This window comes from Camelus ferus, chromosome 17 (genome assembly GCF_009834535.1).
Source record: "Camelus ferus isolate YT-003-E chromosome 17, BCGSAC_Cfer_1.0, whole genome shotgun sequence".
Lineage (NCBI taxonomy): Eukaryota > Metazoa > Chordata > Mammalia > Artiodactyla > Camelidae > Camelus > Camelus ferus.
The window spans coordinates 41,130,766-41,147,391 of record NC_045712.1 but is presented as its reverse complement, the minus strand read 5'-3'; the positions used below and the strand labels follow the sequence as shown (position 1 = coordinate 41,147,391).

Below are 16,626 nucleotides of genomic sequence, written 5' to 3'. Positions count from 1 at the left end.
TCCCATTCCTCCCCCTCGAGGTACCTGTGTCATGAGCACAGAAGCACGAGGTAATGGCATAATGGTGGGCGTGCCCTTTTGGATTACAAGTTACCGCATCTCTTAGGCACCGTATGGTAACAGTGCTGCCACTCCCTTTGCCTCACTGGCCAGCCATTACCCCTGACCTTTCCAAGTCCAATTACCTGGCTCCTGGCCATTACTTAAAAGAGCTAAAAAGATGCATTATCATACTAACAGGGCAGACCACTAGGGCCAGGGAAGGGATCTTTTATAAATGAGAGAGTTAAAAATAAATTACCTTCGTAAAACAGAAACAGACTCACAGAAACACAGAAAAAAAACTTATGGTTAAGGGGGGATTGGGGGGAGGGATAAATTGGGAGTTCAAGATTTGTAGATACTAATATATATACAACATATATATGTTTAATATATAAACAACGAGGTTCTACTGTATAGCACAGGGAACTATATTCAATATCTTATAGTAACTTATGGTGAAAAAGAATATGAAAACGAATATATGTATTTCCTGTATGACTGAAGTACTGTGCTGTACACCAGAAATTGACACATTGTAAACTGACTATACTTCAATAAAAAATATATATACACACATACACACACACACACAAAATTACCTTCCATAGAGACAGAACAGAAGGATAGATCAATGGTTGCCAGGGGCCATGGGGACAGGGGATACGAAACAATGCTTAATGGGGAAGACATTTTACTTTAGTGATGGTATGTTTTGAAACTTGATAGAAGTGGTGGTTGTACAACATTGTCAATGTACTAAATGCCAATGAATTGTTCATTTTTCAAATGGTTAATTTTATGTTTTGTGAATTTCACCTCAATAAGTGATTTTTTTAATAAATTAATTTTAAATAATGCAGAGAGTTAAAAAATGAAAGAACAGACAATATTTGGTAAGCAAATGCTAACAAAATAGAAAGGGCAGGAATACTACTTTCCAACAAAGTAGAATTCAAGGCAAGAAACACTCAAGAGGAAACAGGGAGGAAGCTTTAGATGTTGATAAAGTCAGTCAACCATGAGCCTTTCCCGAACTAGCAAAGAGCAACACAATTTACTGTGCCATGGTCGATGACTTTAAAATTCCCTCATCAGCCCTTGAAAGCCCAGACCCCCAAATAAATATAAATTAGATAATTTGAATAGTCTAATTATTAAGCTTTAATTAAGAAATGTATCTACTTTATACTTAACAGAGACTTCACTTTCTTTCCAAGTATCAATGGACTATATATAAAAATTGATTTTATACCAGCTACAAAGAAAACCTCAATAGGTTCCCCAAAAGTAGGAAGTATAGAACCACCCTCTGTGACCCCTAAAGCCAAAATTCTCAAACAGCACTCAGTATGTCCAATAGAACCTTGTGAAATGATGGAAATGTTCTGTATCTGCAGTGCCCAGTATGGGAGCCACTAGCCACAGGTGGCTACTGAGCTCTTGAAATGTGGTACTGCCTTGGAGGAACTGACTTAAATTTTATTTATTTCTAATTAATCTAAATGTAATAAACAGCCACGTGTGGCTAGTGACTACCATATTAGACATGGCAAATGTCGAAAATTAGAAAAGTTGAAATAATCAGAAACTCCACCTGGAAGTTATAAAATATGTGTGCACCCACGTACACAAATACACACGTACACATACAAACGTGCATGTCCCATGCACATTTCTGAGAAACCTGAACTAAAGTTTGAGAAAAGCTAATCTACAGAGCATTTACAAAATGAAAAATTACATATATCAACACAAATGGGATATATACAGAGCTATACAGAGTCAAATTCATAGTATTAAATATTTTCTTCATTATTAAAGAAGCAAAACAAATGAACTAGACAAAGATAAATGCATAAATCAATTAGTTAAAACCAGAAAACTACAGAAATAACCATAAATCCAGGAGCTTATTCTTTGGAAAAATAGAAAAATGTGTGTAAGCCAGCTCAAGAAAAAAAATCAATAAATAAAAAATGAGGAAGTCTGAGATGATGTACATTTTTAATTTAAATATACAATGTGATGTAAACCTATGCTGATAAATCTTTAAGTCTTAATGCTAATAAAATCAGAGTATTAGTAAAAACTGAAATAGAATTTTTAAATTTATTAAAACTTCAAAAAATAGGTATCTCTGGTCAAATGATTTTGCTGATAAATGTTTAAGGAACAGTTCATTCCCATGTGATGTAAAATATCCCAGAGCATTAAAAAAGTTGAAAACTAAAAGATTCATGACATGGCTGGTAAGTGTCTACACATCCCCACACCCACTTATACACAAGACACACAAAGCCACATACAAACCACACACCAAATAGTACTCCTTCAGAGAGATGAGGCATGCTCAATAAAATATTAGCAAATTAAATGCAGCAGTACATTAAATAATAAATTACCAGGTAAATTTTACACGAACGCGACGATACATTTAATACTGAGATACTGATTAATAAACCCCACCAGCAGTTCATTTCTCCCCAAATTAATTTATAGTTTAATCCAATTCTCACTGGGATTTTCTTGGAACTAAAGTTTATACAAGAATGAATCAGAAAGAATAGACAAAAGTATTTTGCAAAAGTGAAGTGATTTTCCTGTCAGATTTTAAAACCATTAAAAGCTGTAAAGAAACTGATGGTTAATGAAACAGAACAGAACGCTCAGAAATAGATCCAGGCACATGTGAAAATGTGTTATATGATTTTTTAAGCATTAGGAACCAGTAGGGAAGGTACAGATTATTTAAAAAAAAAAAAAAAAAAAAAAACTAAGCTTGGGAAATTAGCCAAGGGGACGTAGTGGGAAGGGAATCAGTTTGCCTTATTCCACATACCAAAATGAATCTCAGATGCATTAGAAAGTACATGTAAGAAATGCATCACTTTCTAAATACTGTGAAATACTTCACTGGTCCGTGGCACGAATACCCTCTGTGACCTACAAAAGCAGCAGAAGTGCTGCTCACTTTCTCCTCACTTTCACCAAGTGGCTGATGGCGTTTGCTCGCTGTCTCGCCTCAGGAGCCCACCCTGGAGTCTGCTGTGATGTATTAGCACCATGGAACTCCACTGCCAGTGACCCACTGCCTCCGGCCGTACACGACAGTGCCTTGACCCAACAGCCATCGAATACTGCATGGATTTCCACCTGAGGAGAGGGCCTGGGGAGGCCACAGTGCACCCCTGCACAGGGCTGTCCTGATACCTCAACCAGAAAGCAGTCCGGACTTCAGCATCAAGGTCTTGCCTACTCGCTGCCTTAGGCTCCCAGGGGAATCCAAGACAGAAAACCAAGACGCTGGCTTCCAACAGCAGAGCTCCACGTTCAAAAGACGCATCTCTTCCCTGTTCGCTTGGCTACTGTGTGTTGTCTTTAAGATCTTTTTTTCTTTTATCCCTTTGATTCAACTAGAACTACAATGTCAACAGTTTGTCCCCTAAAATATTGTTGGGGTCAGGAGATAGTTGAGGGAAGGGAGATGGGTATTAAAATTTAACTCATCAGTTCTTATTAACCTCTCACAAGCATCTTTGTCCTACAAATGCTAAGGAGAAAAGTGAAATGCCCCTGTAGCGAGCACCAGGGACGGTCTAACTTGGGGAGCGCTCAGTTGTCAAGGTCTCCCCCAGCCACCTCCTTCCTGCTGGCTCCTAGCCCACCGCATCACCGGTTCCTCCCATTGCTTTGCTATCACCAGCCACAGGACAGAAAGCCCTGACTCGCCCATGCCAGGCCCAGGTCTGTGAGAAGTAACATCTCACTGAGATTTCAGGGTTCTTCCCTGGACTTGCTGGGTGTTTCCTGGCTCTGATGGGGAGAGGGGCTTGAGAAAGCCCCTGCTGGCTTAACTTTAGGGCACTGTCCATTATCAACATGATGCAGTTTAGCAATGGATGCATCTAAATGAGGTTTAGGTAACTGGATTATTGCACAATACCACCACATGAGAAAATACCATCCTCCAAAATTTATTTCCCAATAAATACTCAGCAAAAAGTAATTAAGATGACCATAAAGACAAAAAAGGTTAAGGAATAGCCTTAGAAAACTTACTTACAGGTCTGAAAAAGGCAAGGGCAAACTGAATTCAAAGGATGCAACAGTTGACACTAATTCCACACATGTGACTCCAAATGCATGACTATTTAGAGTGTGTTTATAAAAGCAAATGGAACTGGAATTTCACTCAGTTGAGTGTTGGCAACCTTTTTTCATTTGTTCCTGATACATTCTCAATCTGAGGAAGAAGGCAAAAGATGGGAGGCAAGGGAAGAGCATGGCTGATGTTTACTAAGTGGCCTCTGAAGGAGGCAACATTCTTCTCACTTCAATCCTTACAGCAACCCTATTCAGTAGGTGTCCCCATTTTTCAGATTTGGAAACTGAGGGCCAGTTATTAATTTGCCAGTCAGACCTTGCAGCTAAGTATGATACAAAAGCCTGACAAAAGCCTCCCTCTGTGTCGTTTTCAACTCCTACGTTCCTTTGCTGCCGTGCACATTTCAGGACCTGACTTGTTGCTGAAATGTGTGTTGTGATCCAGTGCTGGTGGGGGTCTACCTATCTTCCAGTAGTACTCCTTGCTGATGCTGTGATGTGTTATCCAGCAGAAACAACTCCTTTGAAATAAAGTAAGTCTTAGGCTTTTTGTTCTGTTGGTGTGATTAAAAGCAAACAAATACAAAATTTAAAAACACAGCAAAAAAGATCTGAGTTCCAAATAGAGCGTTTCTTTAAGAGGCATGAAAAGCACCTATTGTTGTGTTACAGTGTTAAAATATTCAGTTTTCTTTGACAAAAACGTGTACTGTGTGAGCCTTGCAAAAAAACAAAAAGAAAAACAAAAAGAAGCAGCAGCCTGCTCTATGGCATTTGAATTTTTATAAAAGTTTCCTTGTGCCAAGTAAGTGCAAAGATTTAATTTACTATTAAAACCCATAAGCATATGTTATAGTTCCAGAAGAATTATTTTGTCATCAAGTGATTTTGATCTTCAGTGTCAATATTTATATTTAGATTAATTTTTATAAATGAAAATATTTTAATGGTTTAAGAAAATGAAGCCAATAGGACCATCTCTTTGATGACTTCTGAAAGTACGCTTGCCTTCATGTTATACACATATTGCAAAGAACTACTGTCAAGAGAAATGATGCAGAAGTAAAAGTCATTTATGAAAATAATGTGTGTAGGCGTGTGATTTCTTTGGTTTGGGAAAACTGGGCGTGAAGAGGGGAAAGAAGTCAATGGCTGGTCATTGGAGGGGCCAAGTGTCAAAGAGTCAAAGCCACTGCTACCCTGTGCCCCGTGTTCCTTCCAGGTACACCACTCACCTCTCCATTGCTCATCCTCCTGCGAACAGTGGTCACTCAGGTAAGACCAGCAGTTCTCAAAGCAGGGGTGAGGGGTCAGTGTGACTTTGTGCCTCAGAGGACATTTCTGGTTGTCACAACTTGGTGGGGACAGGACGTGTATATAGTGGATAGTGTCCAGGGATGCTGTTAAACATCCTACAGTGCACAAGACAGCGCCCACAGCAGAGATTTCTCCAACTCAAAATGTCCTGGGTTAGACCCTGGAGCCTGGTCATCAGGGGAGAAGCCCCTGCCAGCCTGTGTGTGAGCTGAGCCGACTCTCCCAGAGTCCTCCACAGGCTCAGAGGCTGTTGTGGCTCCTTGAGGCTGGCCTGCCCAGATGCTGGCCCCTGCCATCCCCAAACAGAAACAGAACCCCCTACTACCCTGAAATGAATGAGGGAATAAAAATATGAATGGAAGCCAAGAGCCTTCTCCAGCCGGTGGGCTAGCACAGTAGGACTCACACTTGAGCGGGCATCACAGTCACCTGCAAATGATTCGTGGGATGAATCCGATCATCCCCAGTCCTCCGCCTACGTTTCTCTACGCTACTGGTAACGTGTCTGGCATGGTAACGTGTGCTAAACATTCATAACAAACAAGCTAGCATTTAGGTCAGCGGGGCACTTCACGTGGGGGTAGGGGGAGAACACCAGGAGACCCATCTGAGATTCCCTCCTGGCAGCATTTCTGGGCCAGAATTCCTGACCACCCGCATAGGATAGCAAGGCACGGAAGACAGCAAAGAGGTTCCAGCCACAGTCCAGTTACCTGAGAATTCACCCTCCCTAACCCAGAAGCCCCAAAAGCTTGTACTGAGCAGCCAATATGCATCAACAGTCTGAGTATTCAAGAATGGTTTGAGTCAACAATTCAAGTATCAAGAGTGATAGGCGGGGGGGGAGGTGCCAAGATGGCAGAGTAGAGGGACCCAGTTTGCCCCCTCCCACGAATACACCAAGAATTACATCGCACATAATACCTACTAAACTTTGGCAGTGTCTCTCACTACCAGTACTGAAATTGATACCATCAACAAAAGGAAAAAACCTACAGAATGGGAGAAAGTATTTGCAAATGATGTGACCAACAAGGGACTAATTTCCAAAATATACAAACAGCTCAGACCCCTTAATATCAAAAAAAAAAAAGGCAACCCAATCAAAATGTGGGTGGAAGACACTAAATAGACATCTCTCCAAAGAAGCCAGACAGATGGACAACAAGCACATGAAGGGATGCTCAACATCACGAATTGTTAGAGAAATGCAAATCAAAACCACAATGAGGTATCACCTCACACCAGTCAGAATGGCCATCATTAAAAAGCCCACAAACGATACATGCTGGAGAGGGTGTGGAGAAAAGGGAGTCCTCCTACACTGCTGGTGGGAATGTAAAGTTGGTATAGCCATTATGGACTACAGTATGGAGGTTCCTTAAAAAACTAAAAATAAACTTACCATATGATCCAGCAATCCTACCCCTGGGCATATACCTGGAGAAAAATATAATTCAAAAAGACACATGCACCCCAGTGTTCAAATTTACAACAGCCAAGACATGGAAACAACCTAAATGTCCATCAACAGATGACTGGATAAAGAAAATGGCGGGGGGGGGGGTGTATGTATCTATATATAGTGGAATACTACTCAGCCATAAAAATAAAATAATGCCATTTGCAGCAACATGGATGGACCTAGAGATCATCATTCTAAGTGAAGTTAGTCAGAAAGGTAAAGAAAAATTCCATATATCGCTCATATGTGGAATCTTAAAAAAAATGGACACAAATGAACTTAATTTAAAAAACAGAAACAGACTCAAAGACATAGAGAACTTATGGTTACCAGGGGGTAAAAGGGGTGGGAAAGGATAAATTGGGAGTTCGAGATTTGCAGATCTAACTACTATTTATAAAATAGATAAACAGTGAGGTCCCACTGTATTCAATACCTTGTACTACATTCAATATCTTATAGTAACCAATAATGAAAAAGAATATGAAAACAAATATATGTATGCCTATGTACACCAGAAATTGACACAACATTGTAAACTGACTATACTTTAATTGAAAAAAAAAAAAAGAGAGTGACAGGCAGCTGCACTCACAGACCATTTACAGCTCTTCTTGCTTCTAGGGTAAACAGGAACAGATAAAGACAGTATTTTCCTCTAAGAAATAAGTGCTTCATTTGCTATGACAAAAAAAAAGTGACCCAATATTCACAGCATTTGAAGCCTGCCATAAAAAAACTAGGCTCCACTCTTAGACTTCCCAAACCCCAGCTCTGTGGCCTATCACCTCATCTGTAAAATGGGGCTACAAGTATCTTCCTGTGTTGTTGTTAAAGGGTTCAATGAAATAACACACGAGAAAACTCTCAGCAGCATGCCTGGTGACTATAGGTACTCAGTGCTGGTTTCCTCCTTTTTCTCTTAGAAATAAGAAAATCATTCAAAAATCAACACGATTTATTTTGTAAAATGCTGTGCCTCGATTTTTCTACTCATAGTAGAAGAGATTATTATTCTGCAAATATTCCCTCTCTTAACCCCTTAACTCTGGGAGGACCACACTGACTCACCCCCTGAGGCTGGGCTTGGCCATGTGATTTGCCTCACGGTTGGTGAGCATAGTTCTGTCTTCTGGCCGCTATAGTATAACACCAAAGACTGGGCAGTTTATAAACAACAAAAATGTATTTCTCACAGTTCTGGAGGCTGGAAGTCCAAGACCAGGGTGTCAGCATGGTCGGGCTGTGGTGAAAGCTGCTGCACACTGCCAGCTTCTCGCTGTCTCGCTGTCCTCGCCTCACGTGGCAAGGGACTGCACTAATCCCAATCAGGGGGGCAGCGCCCTCCTGACCTAGTCACCTCCCAAACACCTTACCTACTAACATCATCACCTTACAGGTTAGATTTCAACATATGAAATTTGAGGAGACACAAACATCCAGACCACAGCATTCTCCAACCCTTGCTTTGGACTTGGCCACATAGCTTGCTTTAGCTAATGAGATATTAGAAAAAGAGCTATACAATGGTCTTGAAATATGTTTATGGAGTAAGGTTTGTCCACTTATATTTGCCAATCACTGTGAGAACATGACACAGGCAGCCCACTGGTCCGAGGAAAAGATTCCCGACCCAACCTTGCAGCCAAGCTGAGCTGAGCCTAGCCAAGAGCATCAAAGCCACCCCAGCCAACCTGTAGACACAGGAGCAAGAATAAGAGGGGAATGGTCAAGACGGCAGGGTAGGAGGATGATCTTAGCTCACCCTCTCCCATGAATACACCAAGAGAGACATCCACGGACCCACCCTTTCACTCAGAACACCTGCTGAACTTTGACAGAATATCGCCGTCTTCAAAAGACAAAATTCATCACAAATCTTGGCCGCCACGATCTGACCCATGTGGACAGCTGCAAAAACAAAAGATTCCAAGAACAAAGAATTCCTACACCAAGAAGCTTGCAACAACCAAGCAACCCTCCTCCCCTTTTTAGTATAAAAGTCTGAATTCTGACTAGGGGAAGATGGTTCTCCAGGACCTTAGTCTGCCATCTTCTTGGTCTGCCAGCTTTCCAAATAAAGTCACTTTTCCTTGCCCCAACCAAAAACATAAAATAAAATAAAATAAAACATCGCTCTTTTAAACCACTGAGTTAGGGGGTGGTTTATTACACAGTAAGAGCTAACTGATAAGACTACATGAAAAGTTAGTTTTATCACCTTAGATTAATCCTTGTGTTAGTTAGTGATGAAGATGAGCAAATATTGAAAGTGAAACCACATGCCAATATAAGGTCTATAGAAGCCACTACTGAGCTACTTGTTTTTGACATTTCACAATTCATATATGAAACTTGTTACGTTTTTGGAAGTGTGTGTGTGTGTGTGTGTGTGTGTGTGTGTGTGTGTGTGTGTGTGTGTGTGTCGTGTACGTGCCGATCTTTCACAAAGGGTCCTCTGTTCACTGAAATGTTTGATGAAACTTTAAAGTACAGGAGACATTTGGCGCATCCTTTTAAAAATAACTTCTCGAATGGCAGCCACTCTGTTTTCTCCCAGGGGAAGTATTTCCCATACACAATTTGCATTTTATGGAACAGTTGGTCGCATGAGCCTTCTGTCTCTGCAACTGAGTTATAATTACGACAAAGTGCAGGTAAATGGAGTTGCATTTTAAAAGCGCTTTCAAGGAGCTGGAAACCTCTATTATCCACTTCAAACACTGGAAACTTCAAAGAAGTTATTCCAAAAAATCCAGTTTGGTAGGATCAAGTCCTCAAATATAGAAAAGTATGTTTTCTATCAAAGTTATCATGTTTGATAAAGATGAAAGGCTGAAGGCAGCGCTTCTCAAACTTTAATGTGCAAATTCTGAGTCAGCAGGCCTGGTGGAGCCCACGATGCAGCATTTCTAACAAGCTCCCAGATGACAACAGTGCTGCTGGCCACACTTTGAGTAGCACAGGACTTCAGGAGGAGCTGAAAGAAGGCCAGAGGTGGGGAGGTAATCCAGAGAGCCCCAATCTACTGGTTGGGCCCTGGGATGAGTGTTGCTCCGTCTCTCTGGAGAAAAGTTCTCTGTCGCTCTTGTCTGTTCCTCCCCAGTCCAGCTATCTTAACTGAAGTTCTGGAAGACAGCAGGTTACTGTTGCCCAGAAACAACCCAGTGGGTAGCCTTGAGGAGTGGGGATTTCCAATCACATTTCCTTGTGGCTTTTTGAAGTGGACAAAGTTCTATCTCTGTTAGTAGGGCTGAGTGAGCCATGCTTGGAAGCCAGGTGGACCAGGGAACGGCCTCCTCCTCTATCCAGCTCCGCCTTCCTTCGTATCACGGTGCCCAACGCCAGGCAGGCAGGCAGGGGCAGCAGTTTGCAAGCCCAGCAACCTGAGAACCTCTGTGAAGTACACTTGCCCAGGAAAAGTGCACCAGACATCCCTCACACACGTCAACTCTCAAGATCTTCCGTGAGTCCAGGAGAGTCTTTCCCCTGCTGTAACCAGAGCCATCCTGGGAGTACACCTTTGGCACCTCCCAGACAGCACCGGCCACCAAGTTCGCAGCTTTGTACTTGCTCAGGGAGGCTGGAGGAGACACAGGGCTGGGGGCCTGGTGGCCTCAGGCTGGGAGAGCTGCCTTTTCTATGTACTGCGCGTATCAAATGACGAGGAGCAATGCTGGCCCAAGGCCAGGATTTGCCCCAACCATGAGGCGCTAGGTGATGAGGTGACAGGATGAAAAGGCATGTAATTGCTGTCCTCGTTCCCTGCGCAATGTGGTCATTACTTAATTGAAGATGAAAGGGCTATTTGCAGGCAGTGGTGGTGGTAAGTGTTTTCTATCGCACTTCCATCTTCAACCTGCCCTTTCCTGCTTCCTGGTAATGACGATAATTTGCACTTTCAAGCCTGTCCTTTCTGATTTATTCTCCCCTACTGTTTCATTCATGTCATAACAATCCCACTGGGAAGTAAGTAAAAGATTTTTCATCTTTGAGGAAGGCCAGTCTTTAAAAGGGAAAGGCTGGACAAGTATTCTTTATCCTGATAAACACAGACCATGTGTCAAGAATGCTCTACCACCGAAAACAGACTCTATGAATCAGCGTTTCCAACCCGTTTGTAATTCGGGTCTTTGTAGAACCACCCTGCGATGAATGGGCTGCTGTCATCACTCTGGCAGAGCCGAGGTTCTTCTTTGTCTTTAAATGACTCTGTTATTGTCTTTTCTGTGTCCAGCAGCAATTCTTCCTAGTGACCCCAGGCTGTTGAAATGCTGACTGTCTGTGGTACAACAGCTCTGCTGATGCCATTTGGCCAGATGTCAGCTTGGTGCCCATCGATCCTTCAACTGTCTGATGACAAAGGAGTTATTCACTCCTTCTTGACTCAGTTAGGATTCTGGTCTCCTGGCCTCCACTCTGTCTTTGATTGCAGGGGAAATGGGCACATCTTGGCTAATGCTAAAAAGACAGATTTAAATGTGGCTGGAAAGAGCTGGCCTGTAACCATGTATAATTCTGGACCGCAGCTATTGGCAGGGCCCCATTTAAACTCTGTGGGTCACAAACCATTAAAGCTAGGACCTTTCTCAACTCTGTGTCTTCCTGCATTATAGTCAATCCCCTGGAATGCCTCCCTCTGACTTTGAATATCCCTACTCATCTTTTTAAAAGGCTCAGTTCAAAAGTCACCTTCTCTAGATGGTCCCTGACCCCTCCCCAGCCCAGGAGAATCCTAGCGTAACCCAGATGGTTGGCGGTGAGAGGAGGTGCCACAACACGCAAAATCCAGGTTCAAATCAACACTGGTTCAAACCTCTAATGCTATTTCCTTTGAAGCCCAAAGCCTTTCCCAAAAGCCTGTGAATCTGTGCTTATGGAGACCAACAGTTTTTGGTCTCTGCTTCCTTGTTGCAGCCTGTTTTGCACTGCATCAACCCACAAGGGAAAGTCAACCCTTTCACCATTTTCACTTAACACAACATCAACAATGAAGAGACCAACCACCTCTACAGCAGATCTCACCGAAGAGCAGACGGGCAGCAGGAGTTGGCAGAGCATGGGGGTGGGCGAGAAGTCAGGGAGCAGGGGCACACAGCCTATCACCTACCAGCTGAAAATCCAATTTAGACATTCCTGTTCCACAAAAGTCCTCTTTCCAACCAATAGCAGGCTCCCCACCCAGCACCTGTGCCCTGCTGTGCCCTGACTCCTCGTCTTTGATCTACAGAACTGCTTGGCCAACTCCCAGGGCCTCCCTGATGACTTCGCTCCACTTTAAACTGAGGGCATACGTATCCCACTTTCCACCCCAAGCACTTACCCAGGGACAGTCCTCTACCTGCGCAGAGCACTAGGAACTCACTGTTAAGATACCATTTTCCACCTAGTGACATGACCCACGCCTTCATTTGCATATAGAGCATTTTGCATGTTTCCCTATTTTCATCCCATTTATCACAGGTACATATCACGTATGTGCATGTCTGGATTGATATGGTGCATTCTGTCTTTAATCCATGATTAATTATAAGGCACTGAGAAACTCAAGAGGGAAGTGACCTGGGCAGATTTGCGAGTTTCTTTTGTTTTTAATAGCTCTGATTTTTTAATATAAGGAATACAATGTATGAGGTCAAAGAGATAGTAGACAGACAAATGAGCAGACTTCCTATAGAGTCCAGGAAGGAATCAAGACAGCTTAGATTAGGGTAGGGAGGAAGGAGAATTCTGTTGGATCCTGGAGACAATTTGGAGGCAAAAGCAGGATTTGGGAACTGGTTGGATATGGACAGCGAAAAAGACTGAGGTGTGAAGAATGCCCTCAGACCTGCGGCCAGAACAACAGGTTCTATTCACTGAGCTGGGGGATGAGGAAGGAAGACAAATTCCTTTCTGTTCAATTTGAGATGTTGGCCAAGTGGAGAGGTCTAGGAGGTGGGTGGGTCCACATCTGAAGAGATTGGGGCTGGAGTTAAAGAGATCAGAGGGTTGCTGGGACCTGGGTAGAACTGGCAGTTAAACTGTGGATGGGATCACTGAGGGGGCTCACACAACAGCACAAGGACTGAGGGCCCTGGACTTGTGGAACTGTACTGGCAGGGGAAGAGCAGTCAGAAAGGTAGAAGGAAAATCAGAAGAGAATCATGTCTCAGGGAACAAGGAAGTTTAAAAAGGATTAAGTGAGTGAGTGGCCACTGAGTGGTCGAGTAGTATGAAGGCTGGGAGACACCAGGGCTCAGACTGCATGACCGATTCCACCAACCAGTACAGAAATGGAAGCATAAGGCTGAGCAGAATCTCAATAATAGGATCAATTTGGGTCACACTGAGGTTAAGGTGCTTCTGGGACATGCTGATAGAGACAGCCATGTGGCGATATAAACACACATTCACTCGCTGAATTCAGCAACACGTTAGTGCCTACGCTTGGCCAGGCTGGTACCTGGCACAGACAGGTGGAAAGGAAAGACACATTCCTGCCCTCTGAGTGCTTGTGGTTTAGGAACAGAGCTAAGACACAGAACTAATAATGCTGTCATACCCTTTAGAGGAGGAGGCACAGCTGGGAGTGGGCAGAGTGGTACTGAATTGCCCAGAGACAGGCTGGGGGAGGTGCGTGCAATGGGGTCAAAGATCTGCATGGAGCATCTCAAATCCATGTCTCTGGCTTGTCCTGCTTTCTCTCCTGTTCTCTCATGTCTCCTTCCCAGTGCCTTCTGCTCTTTTATTTTGACTGAATGATGCATTTGGGGTTTGGAAAATCCGTTCTTGCTGCGAAAGAACCTGTATCCCTATGATCTTGAGATTCTGTTATTATACTGAGGCTCTTAACAGCGTTGAGCGGCAGGGCGACTCCGAATCCCCCAGGGTGCTTTTTAAGGATACACACGCCAGTCCCCAGCCCCCTTCCAAAATCCTAACATTTCACACAATTCTAGTCCCTCACCACCTGCCCACCCAGAACCAAGACAACAGTGAGGCTGAAAGTAGGTGCTCCTGAGTTGGAGGCAGACTCAGAGACCAAGCAGAAGGAGTGGAGAGGAGGGCAGAAAGGGGTGGAATGGTCCCCAAGCTTCCTGCCAAGGCTGCTGGGCCGGTGGGCAGCTCCATCGGCCCCATCGGTGGGAACAGATCTGGGGATTGGTAGTGCTTTCTTTCGCTCAGAAGTTTGCTCAAATTTTCACTTGAACTGATTCTGCGATCTGCACATTTTTTAATTAGCCACGGTGAAAGACACCTAAAATTATCATTCTGCGTAACTAAAAGAGGTCATTCGTAGACTGGGTCTACTGTTTCTACCACTATTTGTAACTCAGCATTCCAGCTCTACAGCATGCTGACTGAGCTTATGGCTAACAATTTCTAATATTTTCACAACATCCTAGCTCATGCATGAAGACAAATCTCACCCCATCTGTTTTTTCTGCTAATGGGTCAGTGATGCCCCCACAGCTAATTATAGCAATTACATAGAAAATAACATGTTTACTTTGAAAAGCCAGATTTGGTTTTTGTGATGGGGTAGTTCTGACAGATGCACAACTGTTTCTAAGAGGGTGAAGGTCTTTATTCTTTTTCATCTGTAAGAAAAAGCCACGTGGAGTCCCTCTCTGCAGTTACCGTGAAAAATACTACTGCGGACATTGTTATATTGCCTGGGGTCCCTTACTTATTTTGGAATTATACTCCGAGAAGCAATGACACTGCCCTCCAAACTCACTGCTATTACTAATAGTTCTGCAAATTCTCACGTGCCTGTGAAGGAATATTATTATTAAAGAGGCCTAAGAATTAAGGTGAACTGAACTAAAAAGCAGATTTTCTTTTATTTAATCTGTTTTCTCGCCCTCTCTCCATGTCCTACGTATTTCTCTAAGCTGAATGGCTTTATTTACATAATTGTCCATCTTTGTTTCCTTTCCTCAAAGATGTCTTTGATGCAGAATAACTGCCTCTTCATGTTCATTTTTATTTAGCTCCAGGGAAAGTTCTAATGCATTTCCTTCTTGCTGGTAGCTTCTTACAACCAGTGTAACCCAAATAGAAATGATCTGAGACCCTCCTTACTGTCATGAATGTTTGGAAATAGCTACCTCCTCTACTGCAGCTCTATCCCCCTCTTTCTGACACCAGGAAGTCACTGAATGCAGCTGTGAGGTTGCCAGTCCACTGGGTTCAACTGTCCTCTGCTGGTGAAGACCACTCTCAACTCAGCCTTTGGGATTTACACTTCCTTCCCTTGGCTTCCAACACACCACCATCTCCTGATTTCTCCTCTTATCTTAATGAACGCACTGGCACAGTTTGAGCACAGAAGGAATCAAAAAAGGAGTTGGAAATAGTGTGACCAATGATATGGGTGAACACCAAGAAAGGGTGATGTCACAGACGCCAAGAGAAGAAAGTAGTAGTTCACTTCTCAAATGCTGCAGAGAGGATCAAGTCAGAAAGAAACAGTGAGAGGGCACTGGGCTGGCAATACGGAGGTCAAGCACACTTGGGCATGGGTGGTCTCAGCAAAACAGTGGAGGTGGAAGCCTGTTCGGAGGGACTGAGGAGAGACAACATGAGCAAGTGGGGAGAGTGACTATAGACAACGTTTCAGAAGAGCAGAGAAATGGGTCCTGGCGAGGAAAGAAATATAAGTAAAAGGAGTTTTTGTTTTTGTCTTTTTAAGGTGGAAGATTCTAGAGAATATCAGCATTCTGGTGGAACTAACTCTACACAGAGAGAGAAATGATAAATGCAAGAGAGAGAGGAGAATACTTCCAGGAGCAACATCCTTGAGAGGGCAAAAGAGGAAAACAGGGCTACTTCACCCATGGTAAGAAGTTGGCAAGGCTGAGAGCAGAGGTACCAACGCAGTGAGACTTGGAGATGTGGTGGCCAGGTGACATTTGTTTCCATCTGACTGCCTCTATATTCTCAGTCAAATACAAGCAAGGTCATCGGCTGAGAATGAACACAGGGGAAGGAATTTGGCTTTGAGAAGAGGAAAGGTGTATGAAATCATCACTGCAGAGAGTGGGAAAAAGAACATCCTAGGAATTGCAGCAAGAAGTATGGTGCTGACTCCCCATTTGGGATTTGTGGTCCAGAATTTAAAATGAGGCTGGCTAAGGAAAACAGAACTATTGCATGTAAACCACTTAGCCCTGACCTGGTACACAGTGCACACTCTGTAAATGCAAGCCATTATGCTTTTGCCACTTAAATATCTCTTTTTTGTTTGCTTAGATGGGATACAATCCTGTCAAAAAAAAAGAAAAGAAAAGAAACTGAATCTTGGGTGACATTGTTTTATCAGCATTGTAAATCCATTAAAGAAAGAAAATGTTTCCAATAAAGAAAGGTGATTAAACTCAAAAGTCTTGAAAATGTAGACCCCACGGCCTAAGAAACTGACAAAACACGAAGAGCTGATCAATTAAATAAGATTTTATAAAGACCTGGTGCCGCAAGTTCACGTCTCGATGTGGCTGTTACCAGCGCTTTGTGCAGCCCTGTGACGCAGGGACGTGGTCCTTCTGGGATTACACACCATGGTGGGCAGGCTACGACACGGGCATACTGAATGCAAAAATAAATAAATAAATAACAGGTGGCTCAGCTAAAAAAGTGACAGAATCGATTAAGTAGCTCCTATATTAAAGTGAGCTAAGAAAAGAATTCGGGCGAGCTATTATTACAAT

General features: G+C 43.1%; 1 protein-coding gene and 1 long non-coding RNA gene across 4 annotated transcripts in view; one reads left to right on the top strand and one right to left on the bottom strand.

The window, feature by feature from the left end:
- The window catches only part of MYRIP (myosin VIIA and Rab interacting protein), a 153,825-nt gene extending 148,591 nt beyond the window's left edge, over positions 1–5,234 (top strand). Inside the window, 1 exon segment of the mRNA XM_032459177.1 lies at positions 3,072–5,234. Within this exon segment, the coding sequence (XP_032315068.1) occupies positions 3,072–3,104 (33 nt within the window). The 3' untranslated portion in view covers positions 3,105–5,234.
- Positions 1–16,626, bottom strand: part of LOC106731044 — a 42,556-nt gene that overhangs the window by 16,590 nt on the left and 9,340 nt on the right. The window lies entirely within an intron of this gene.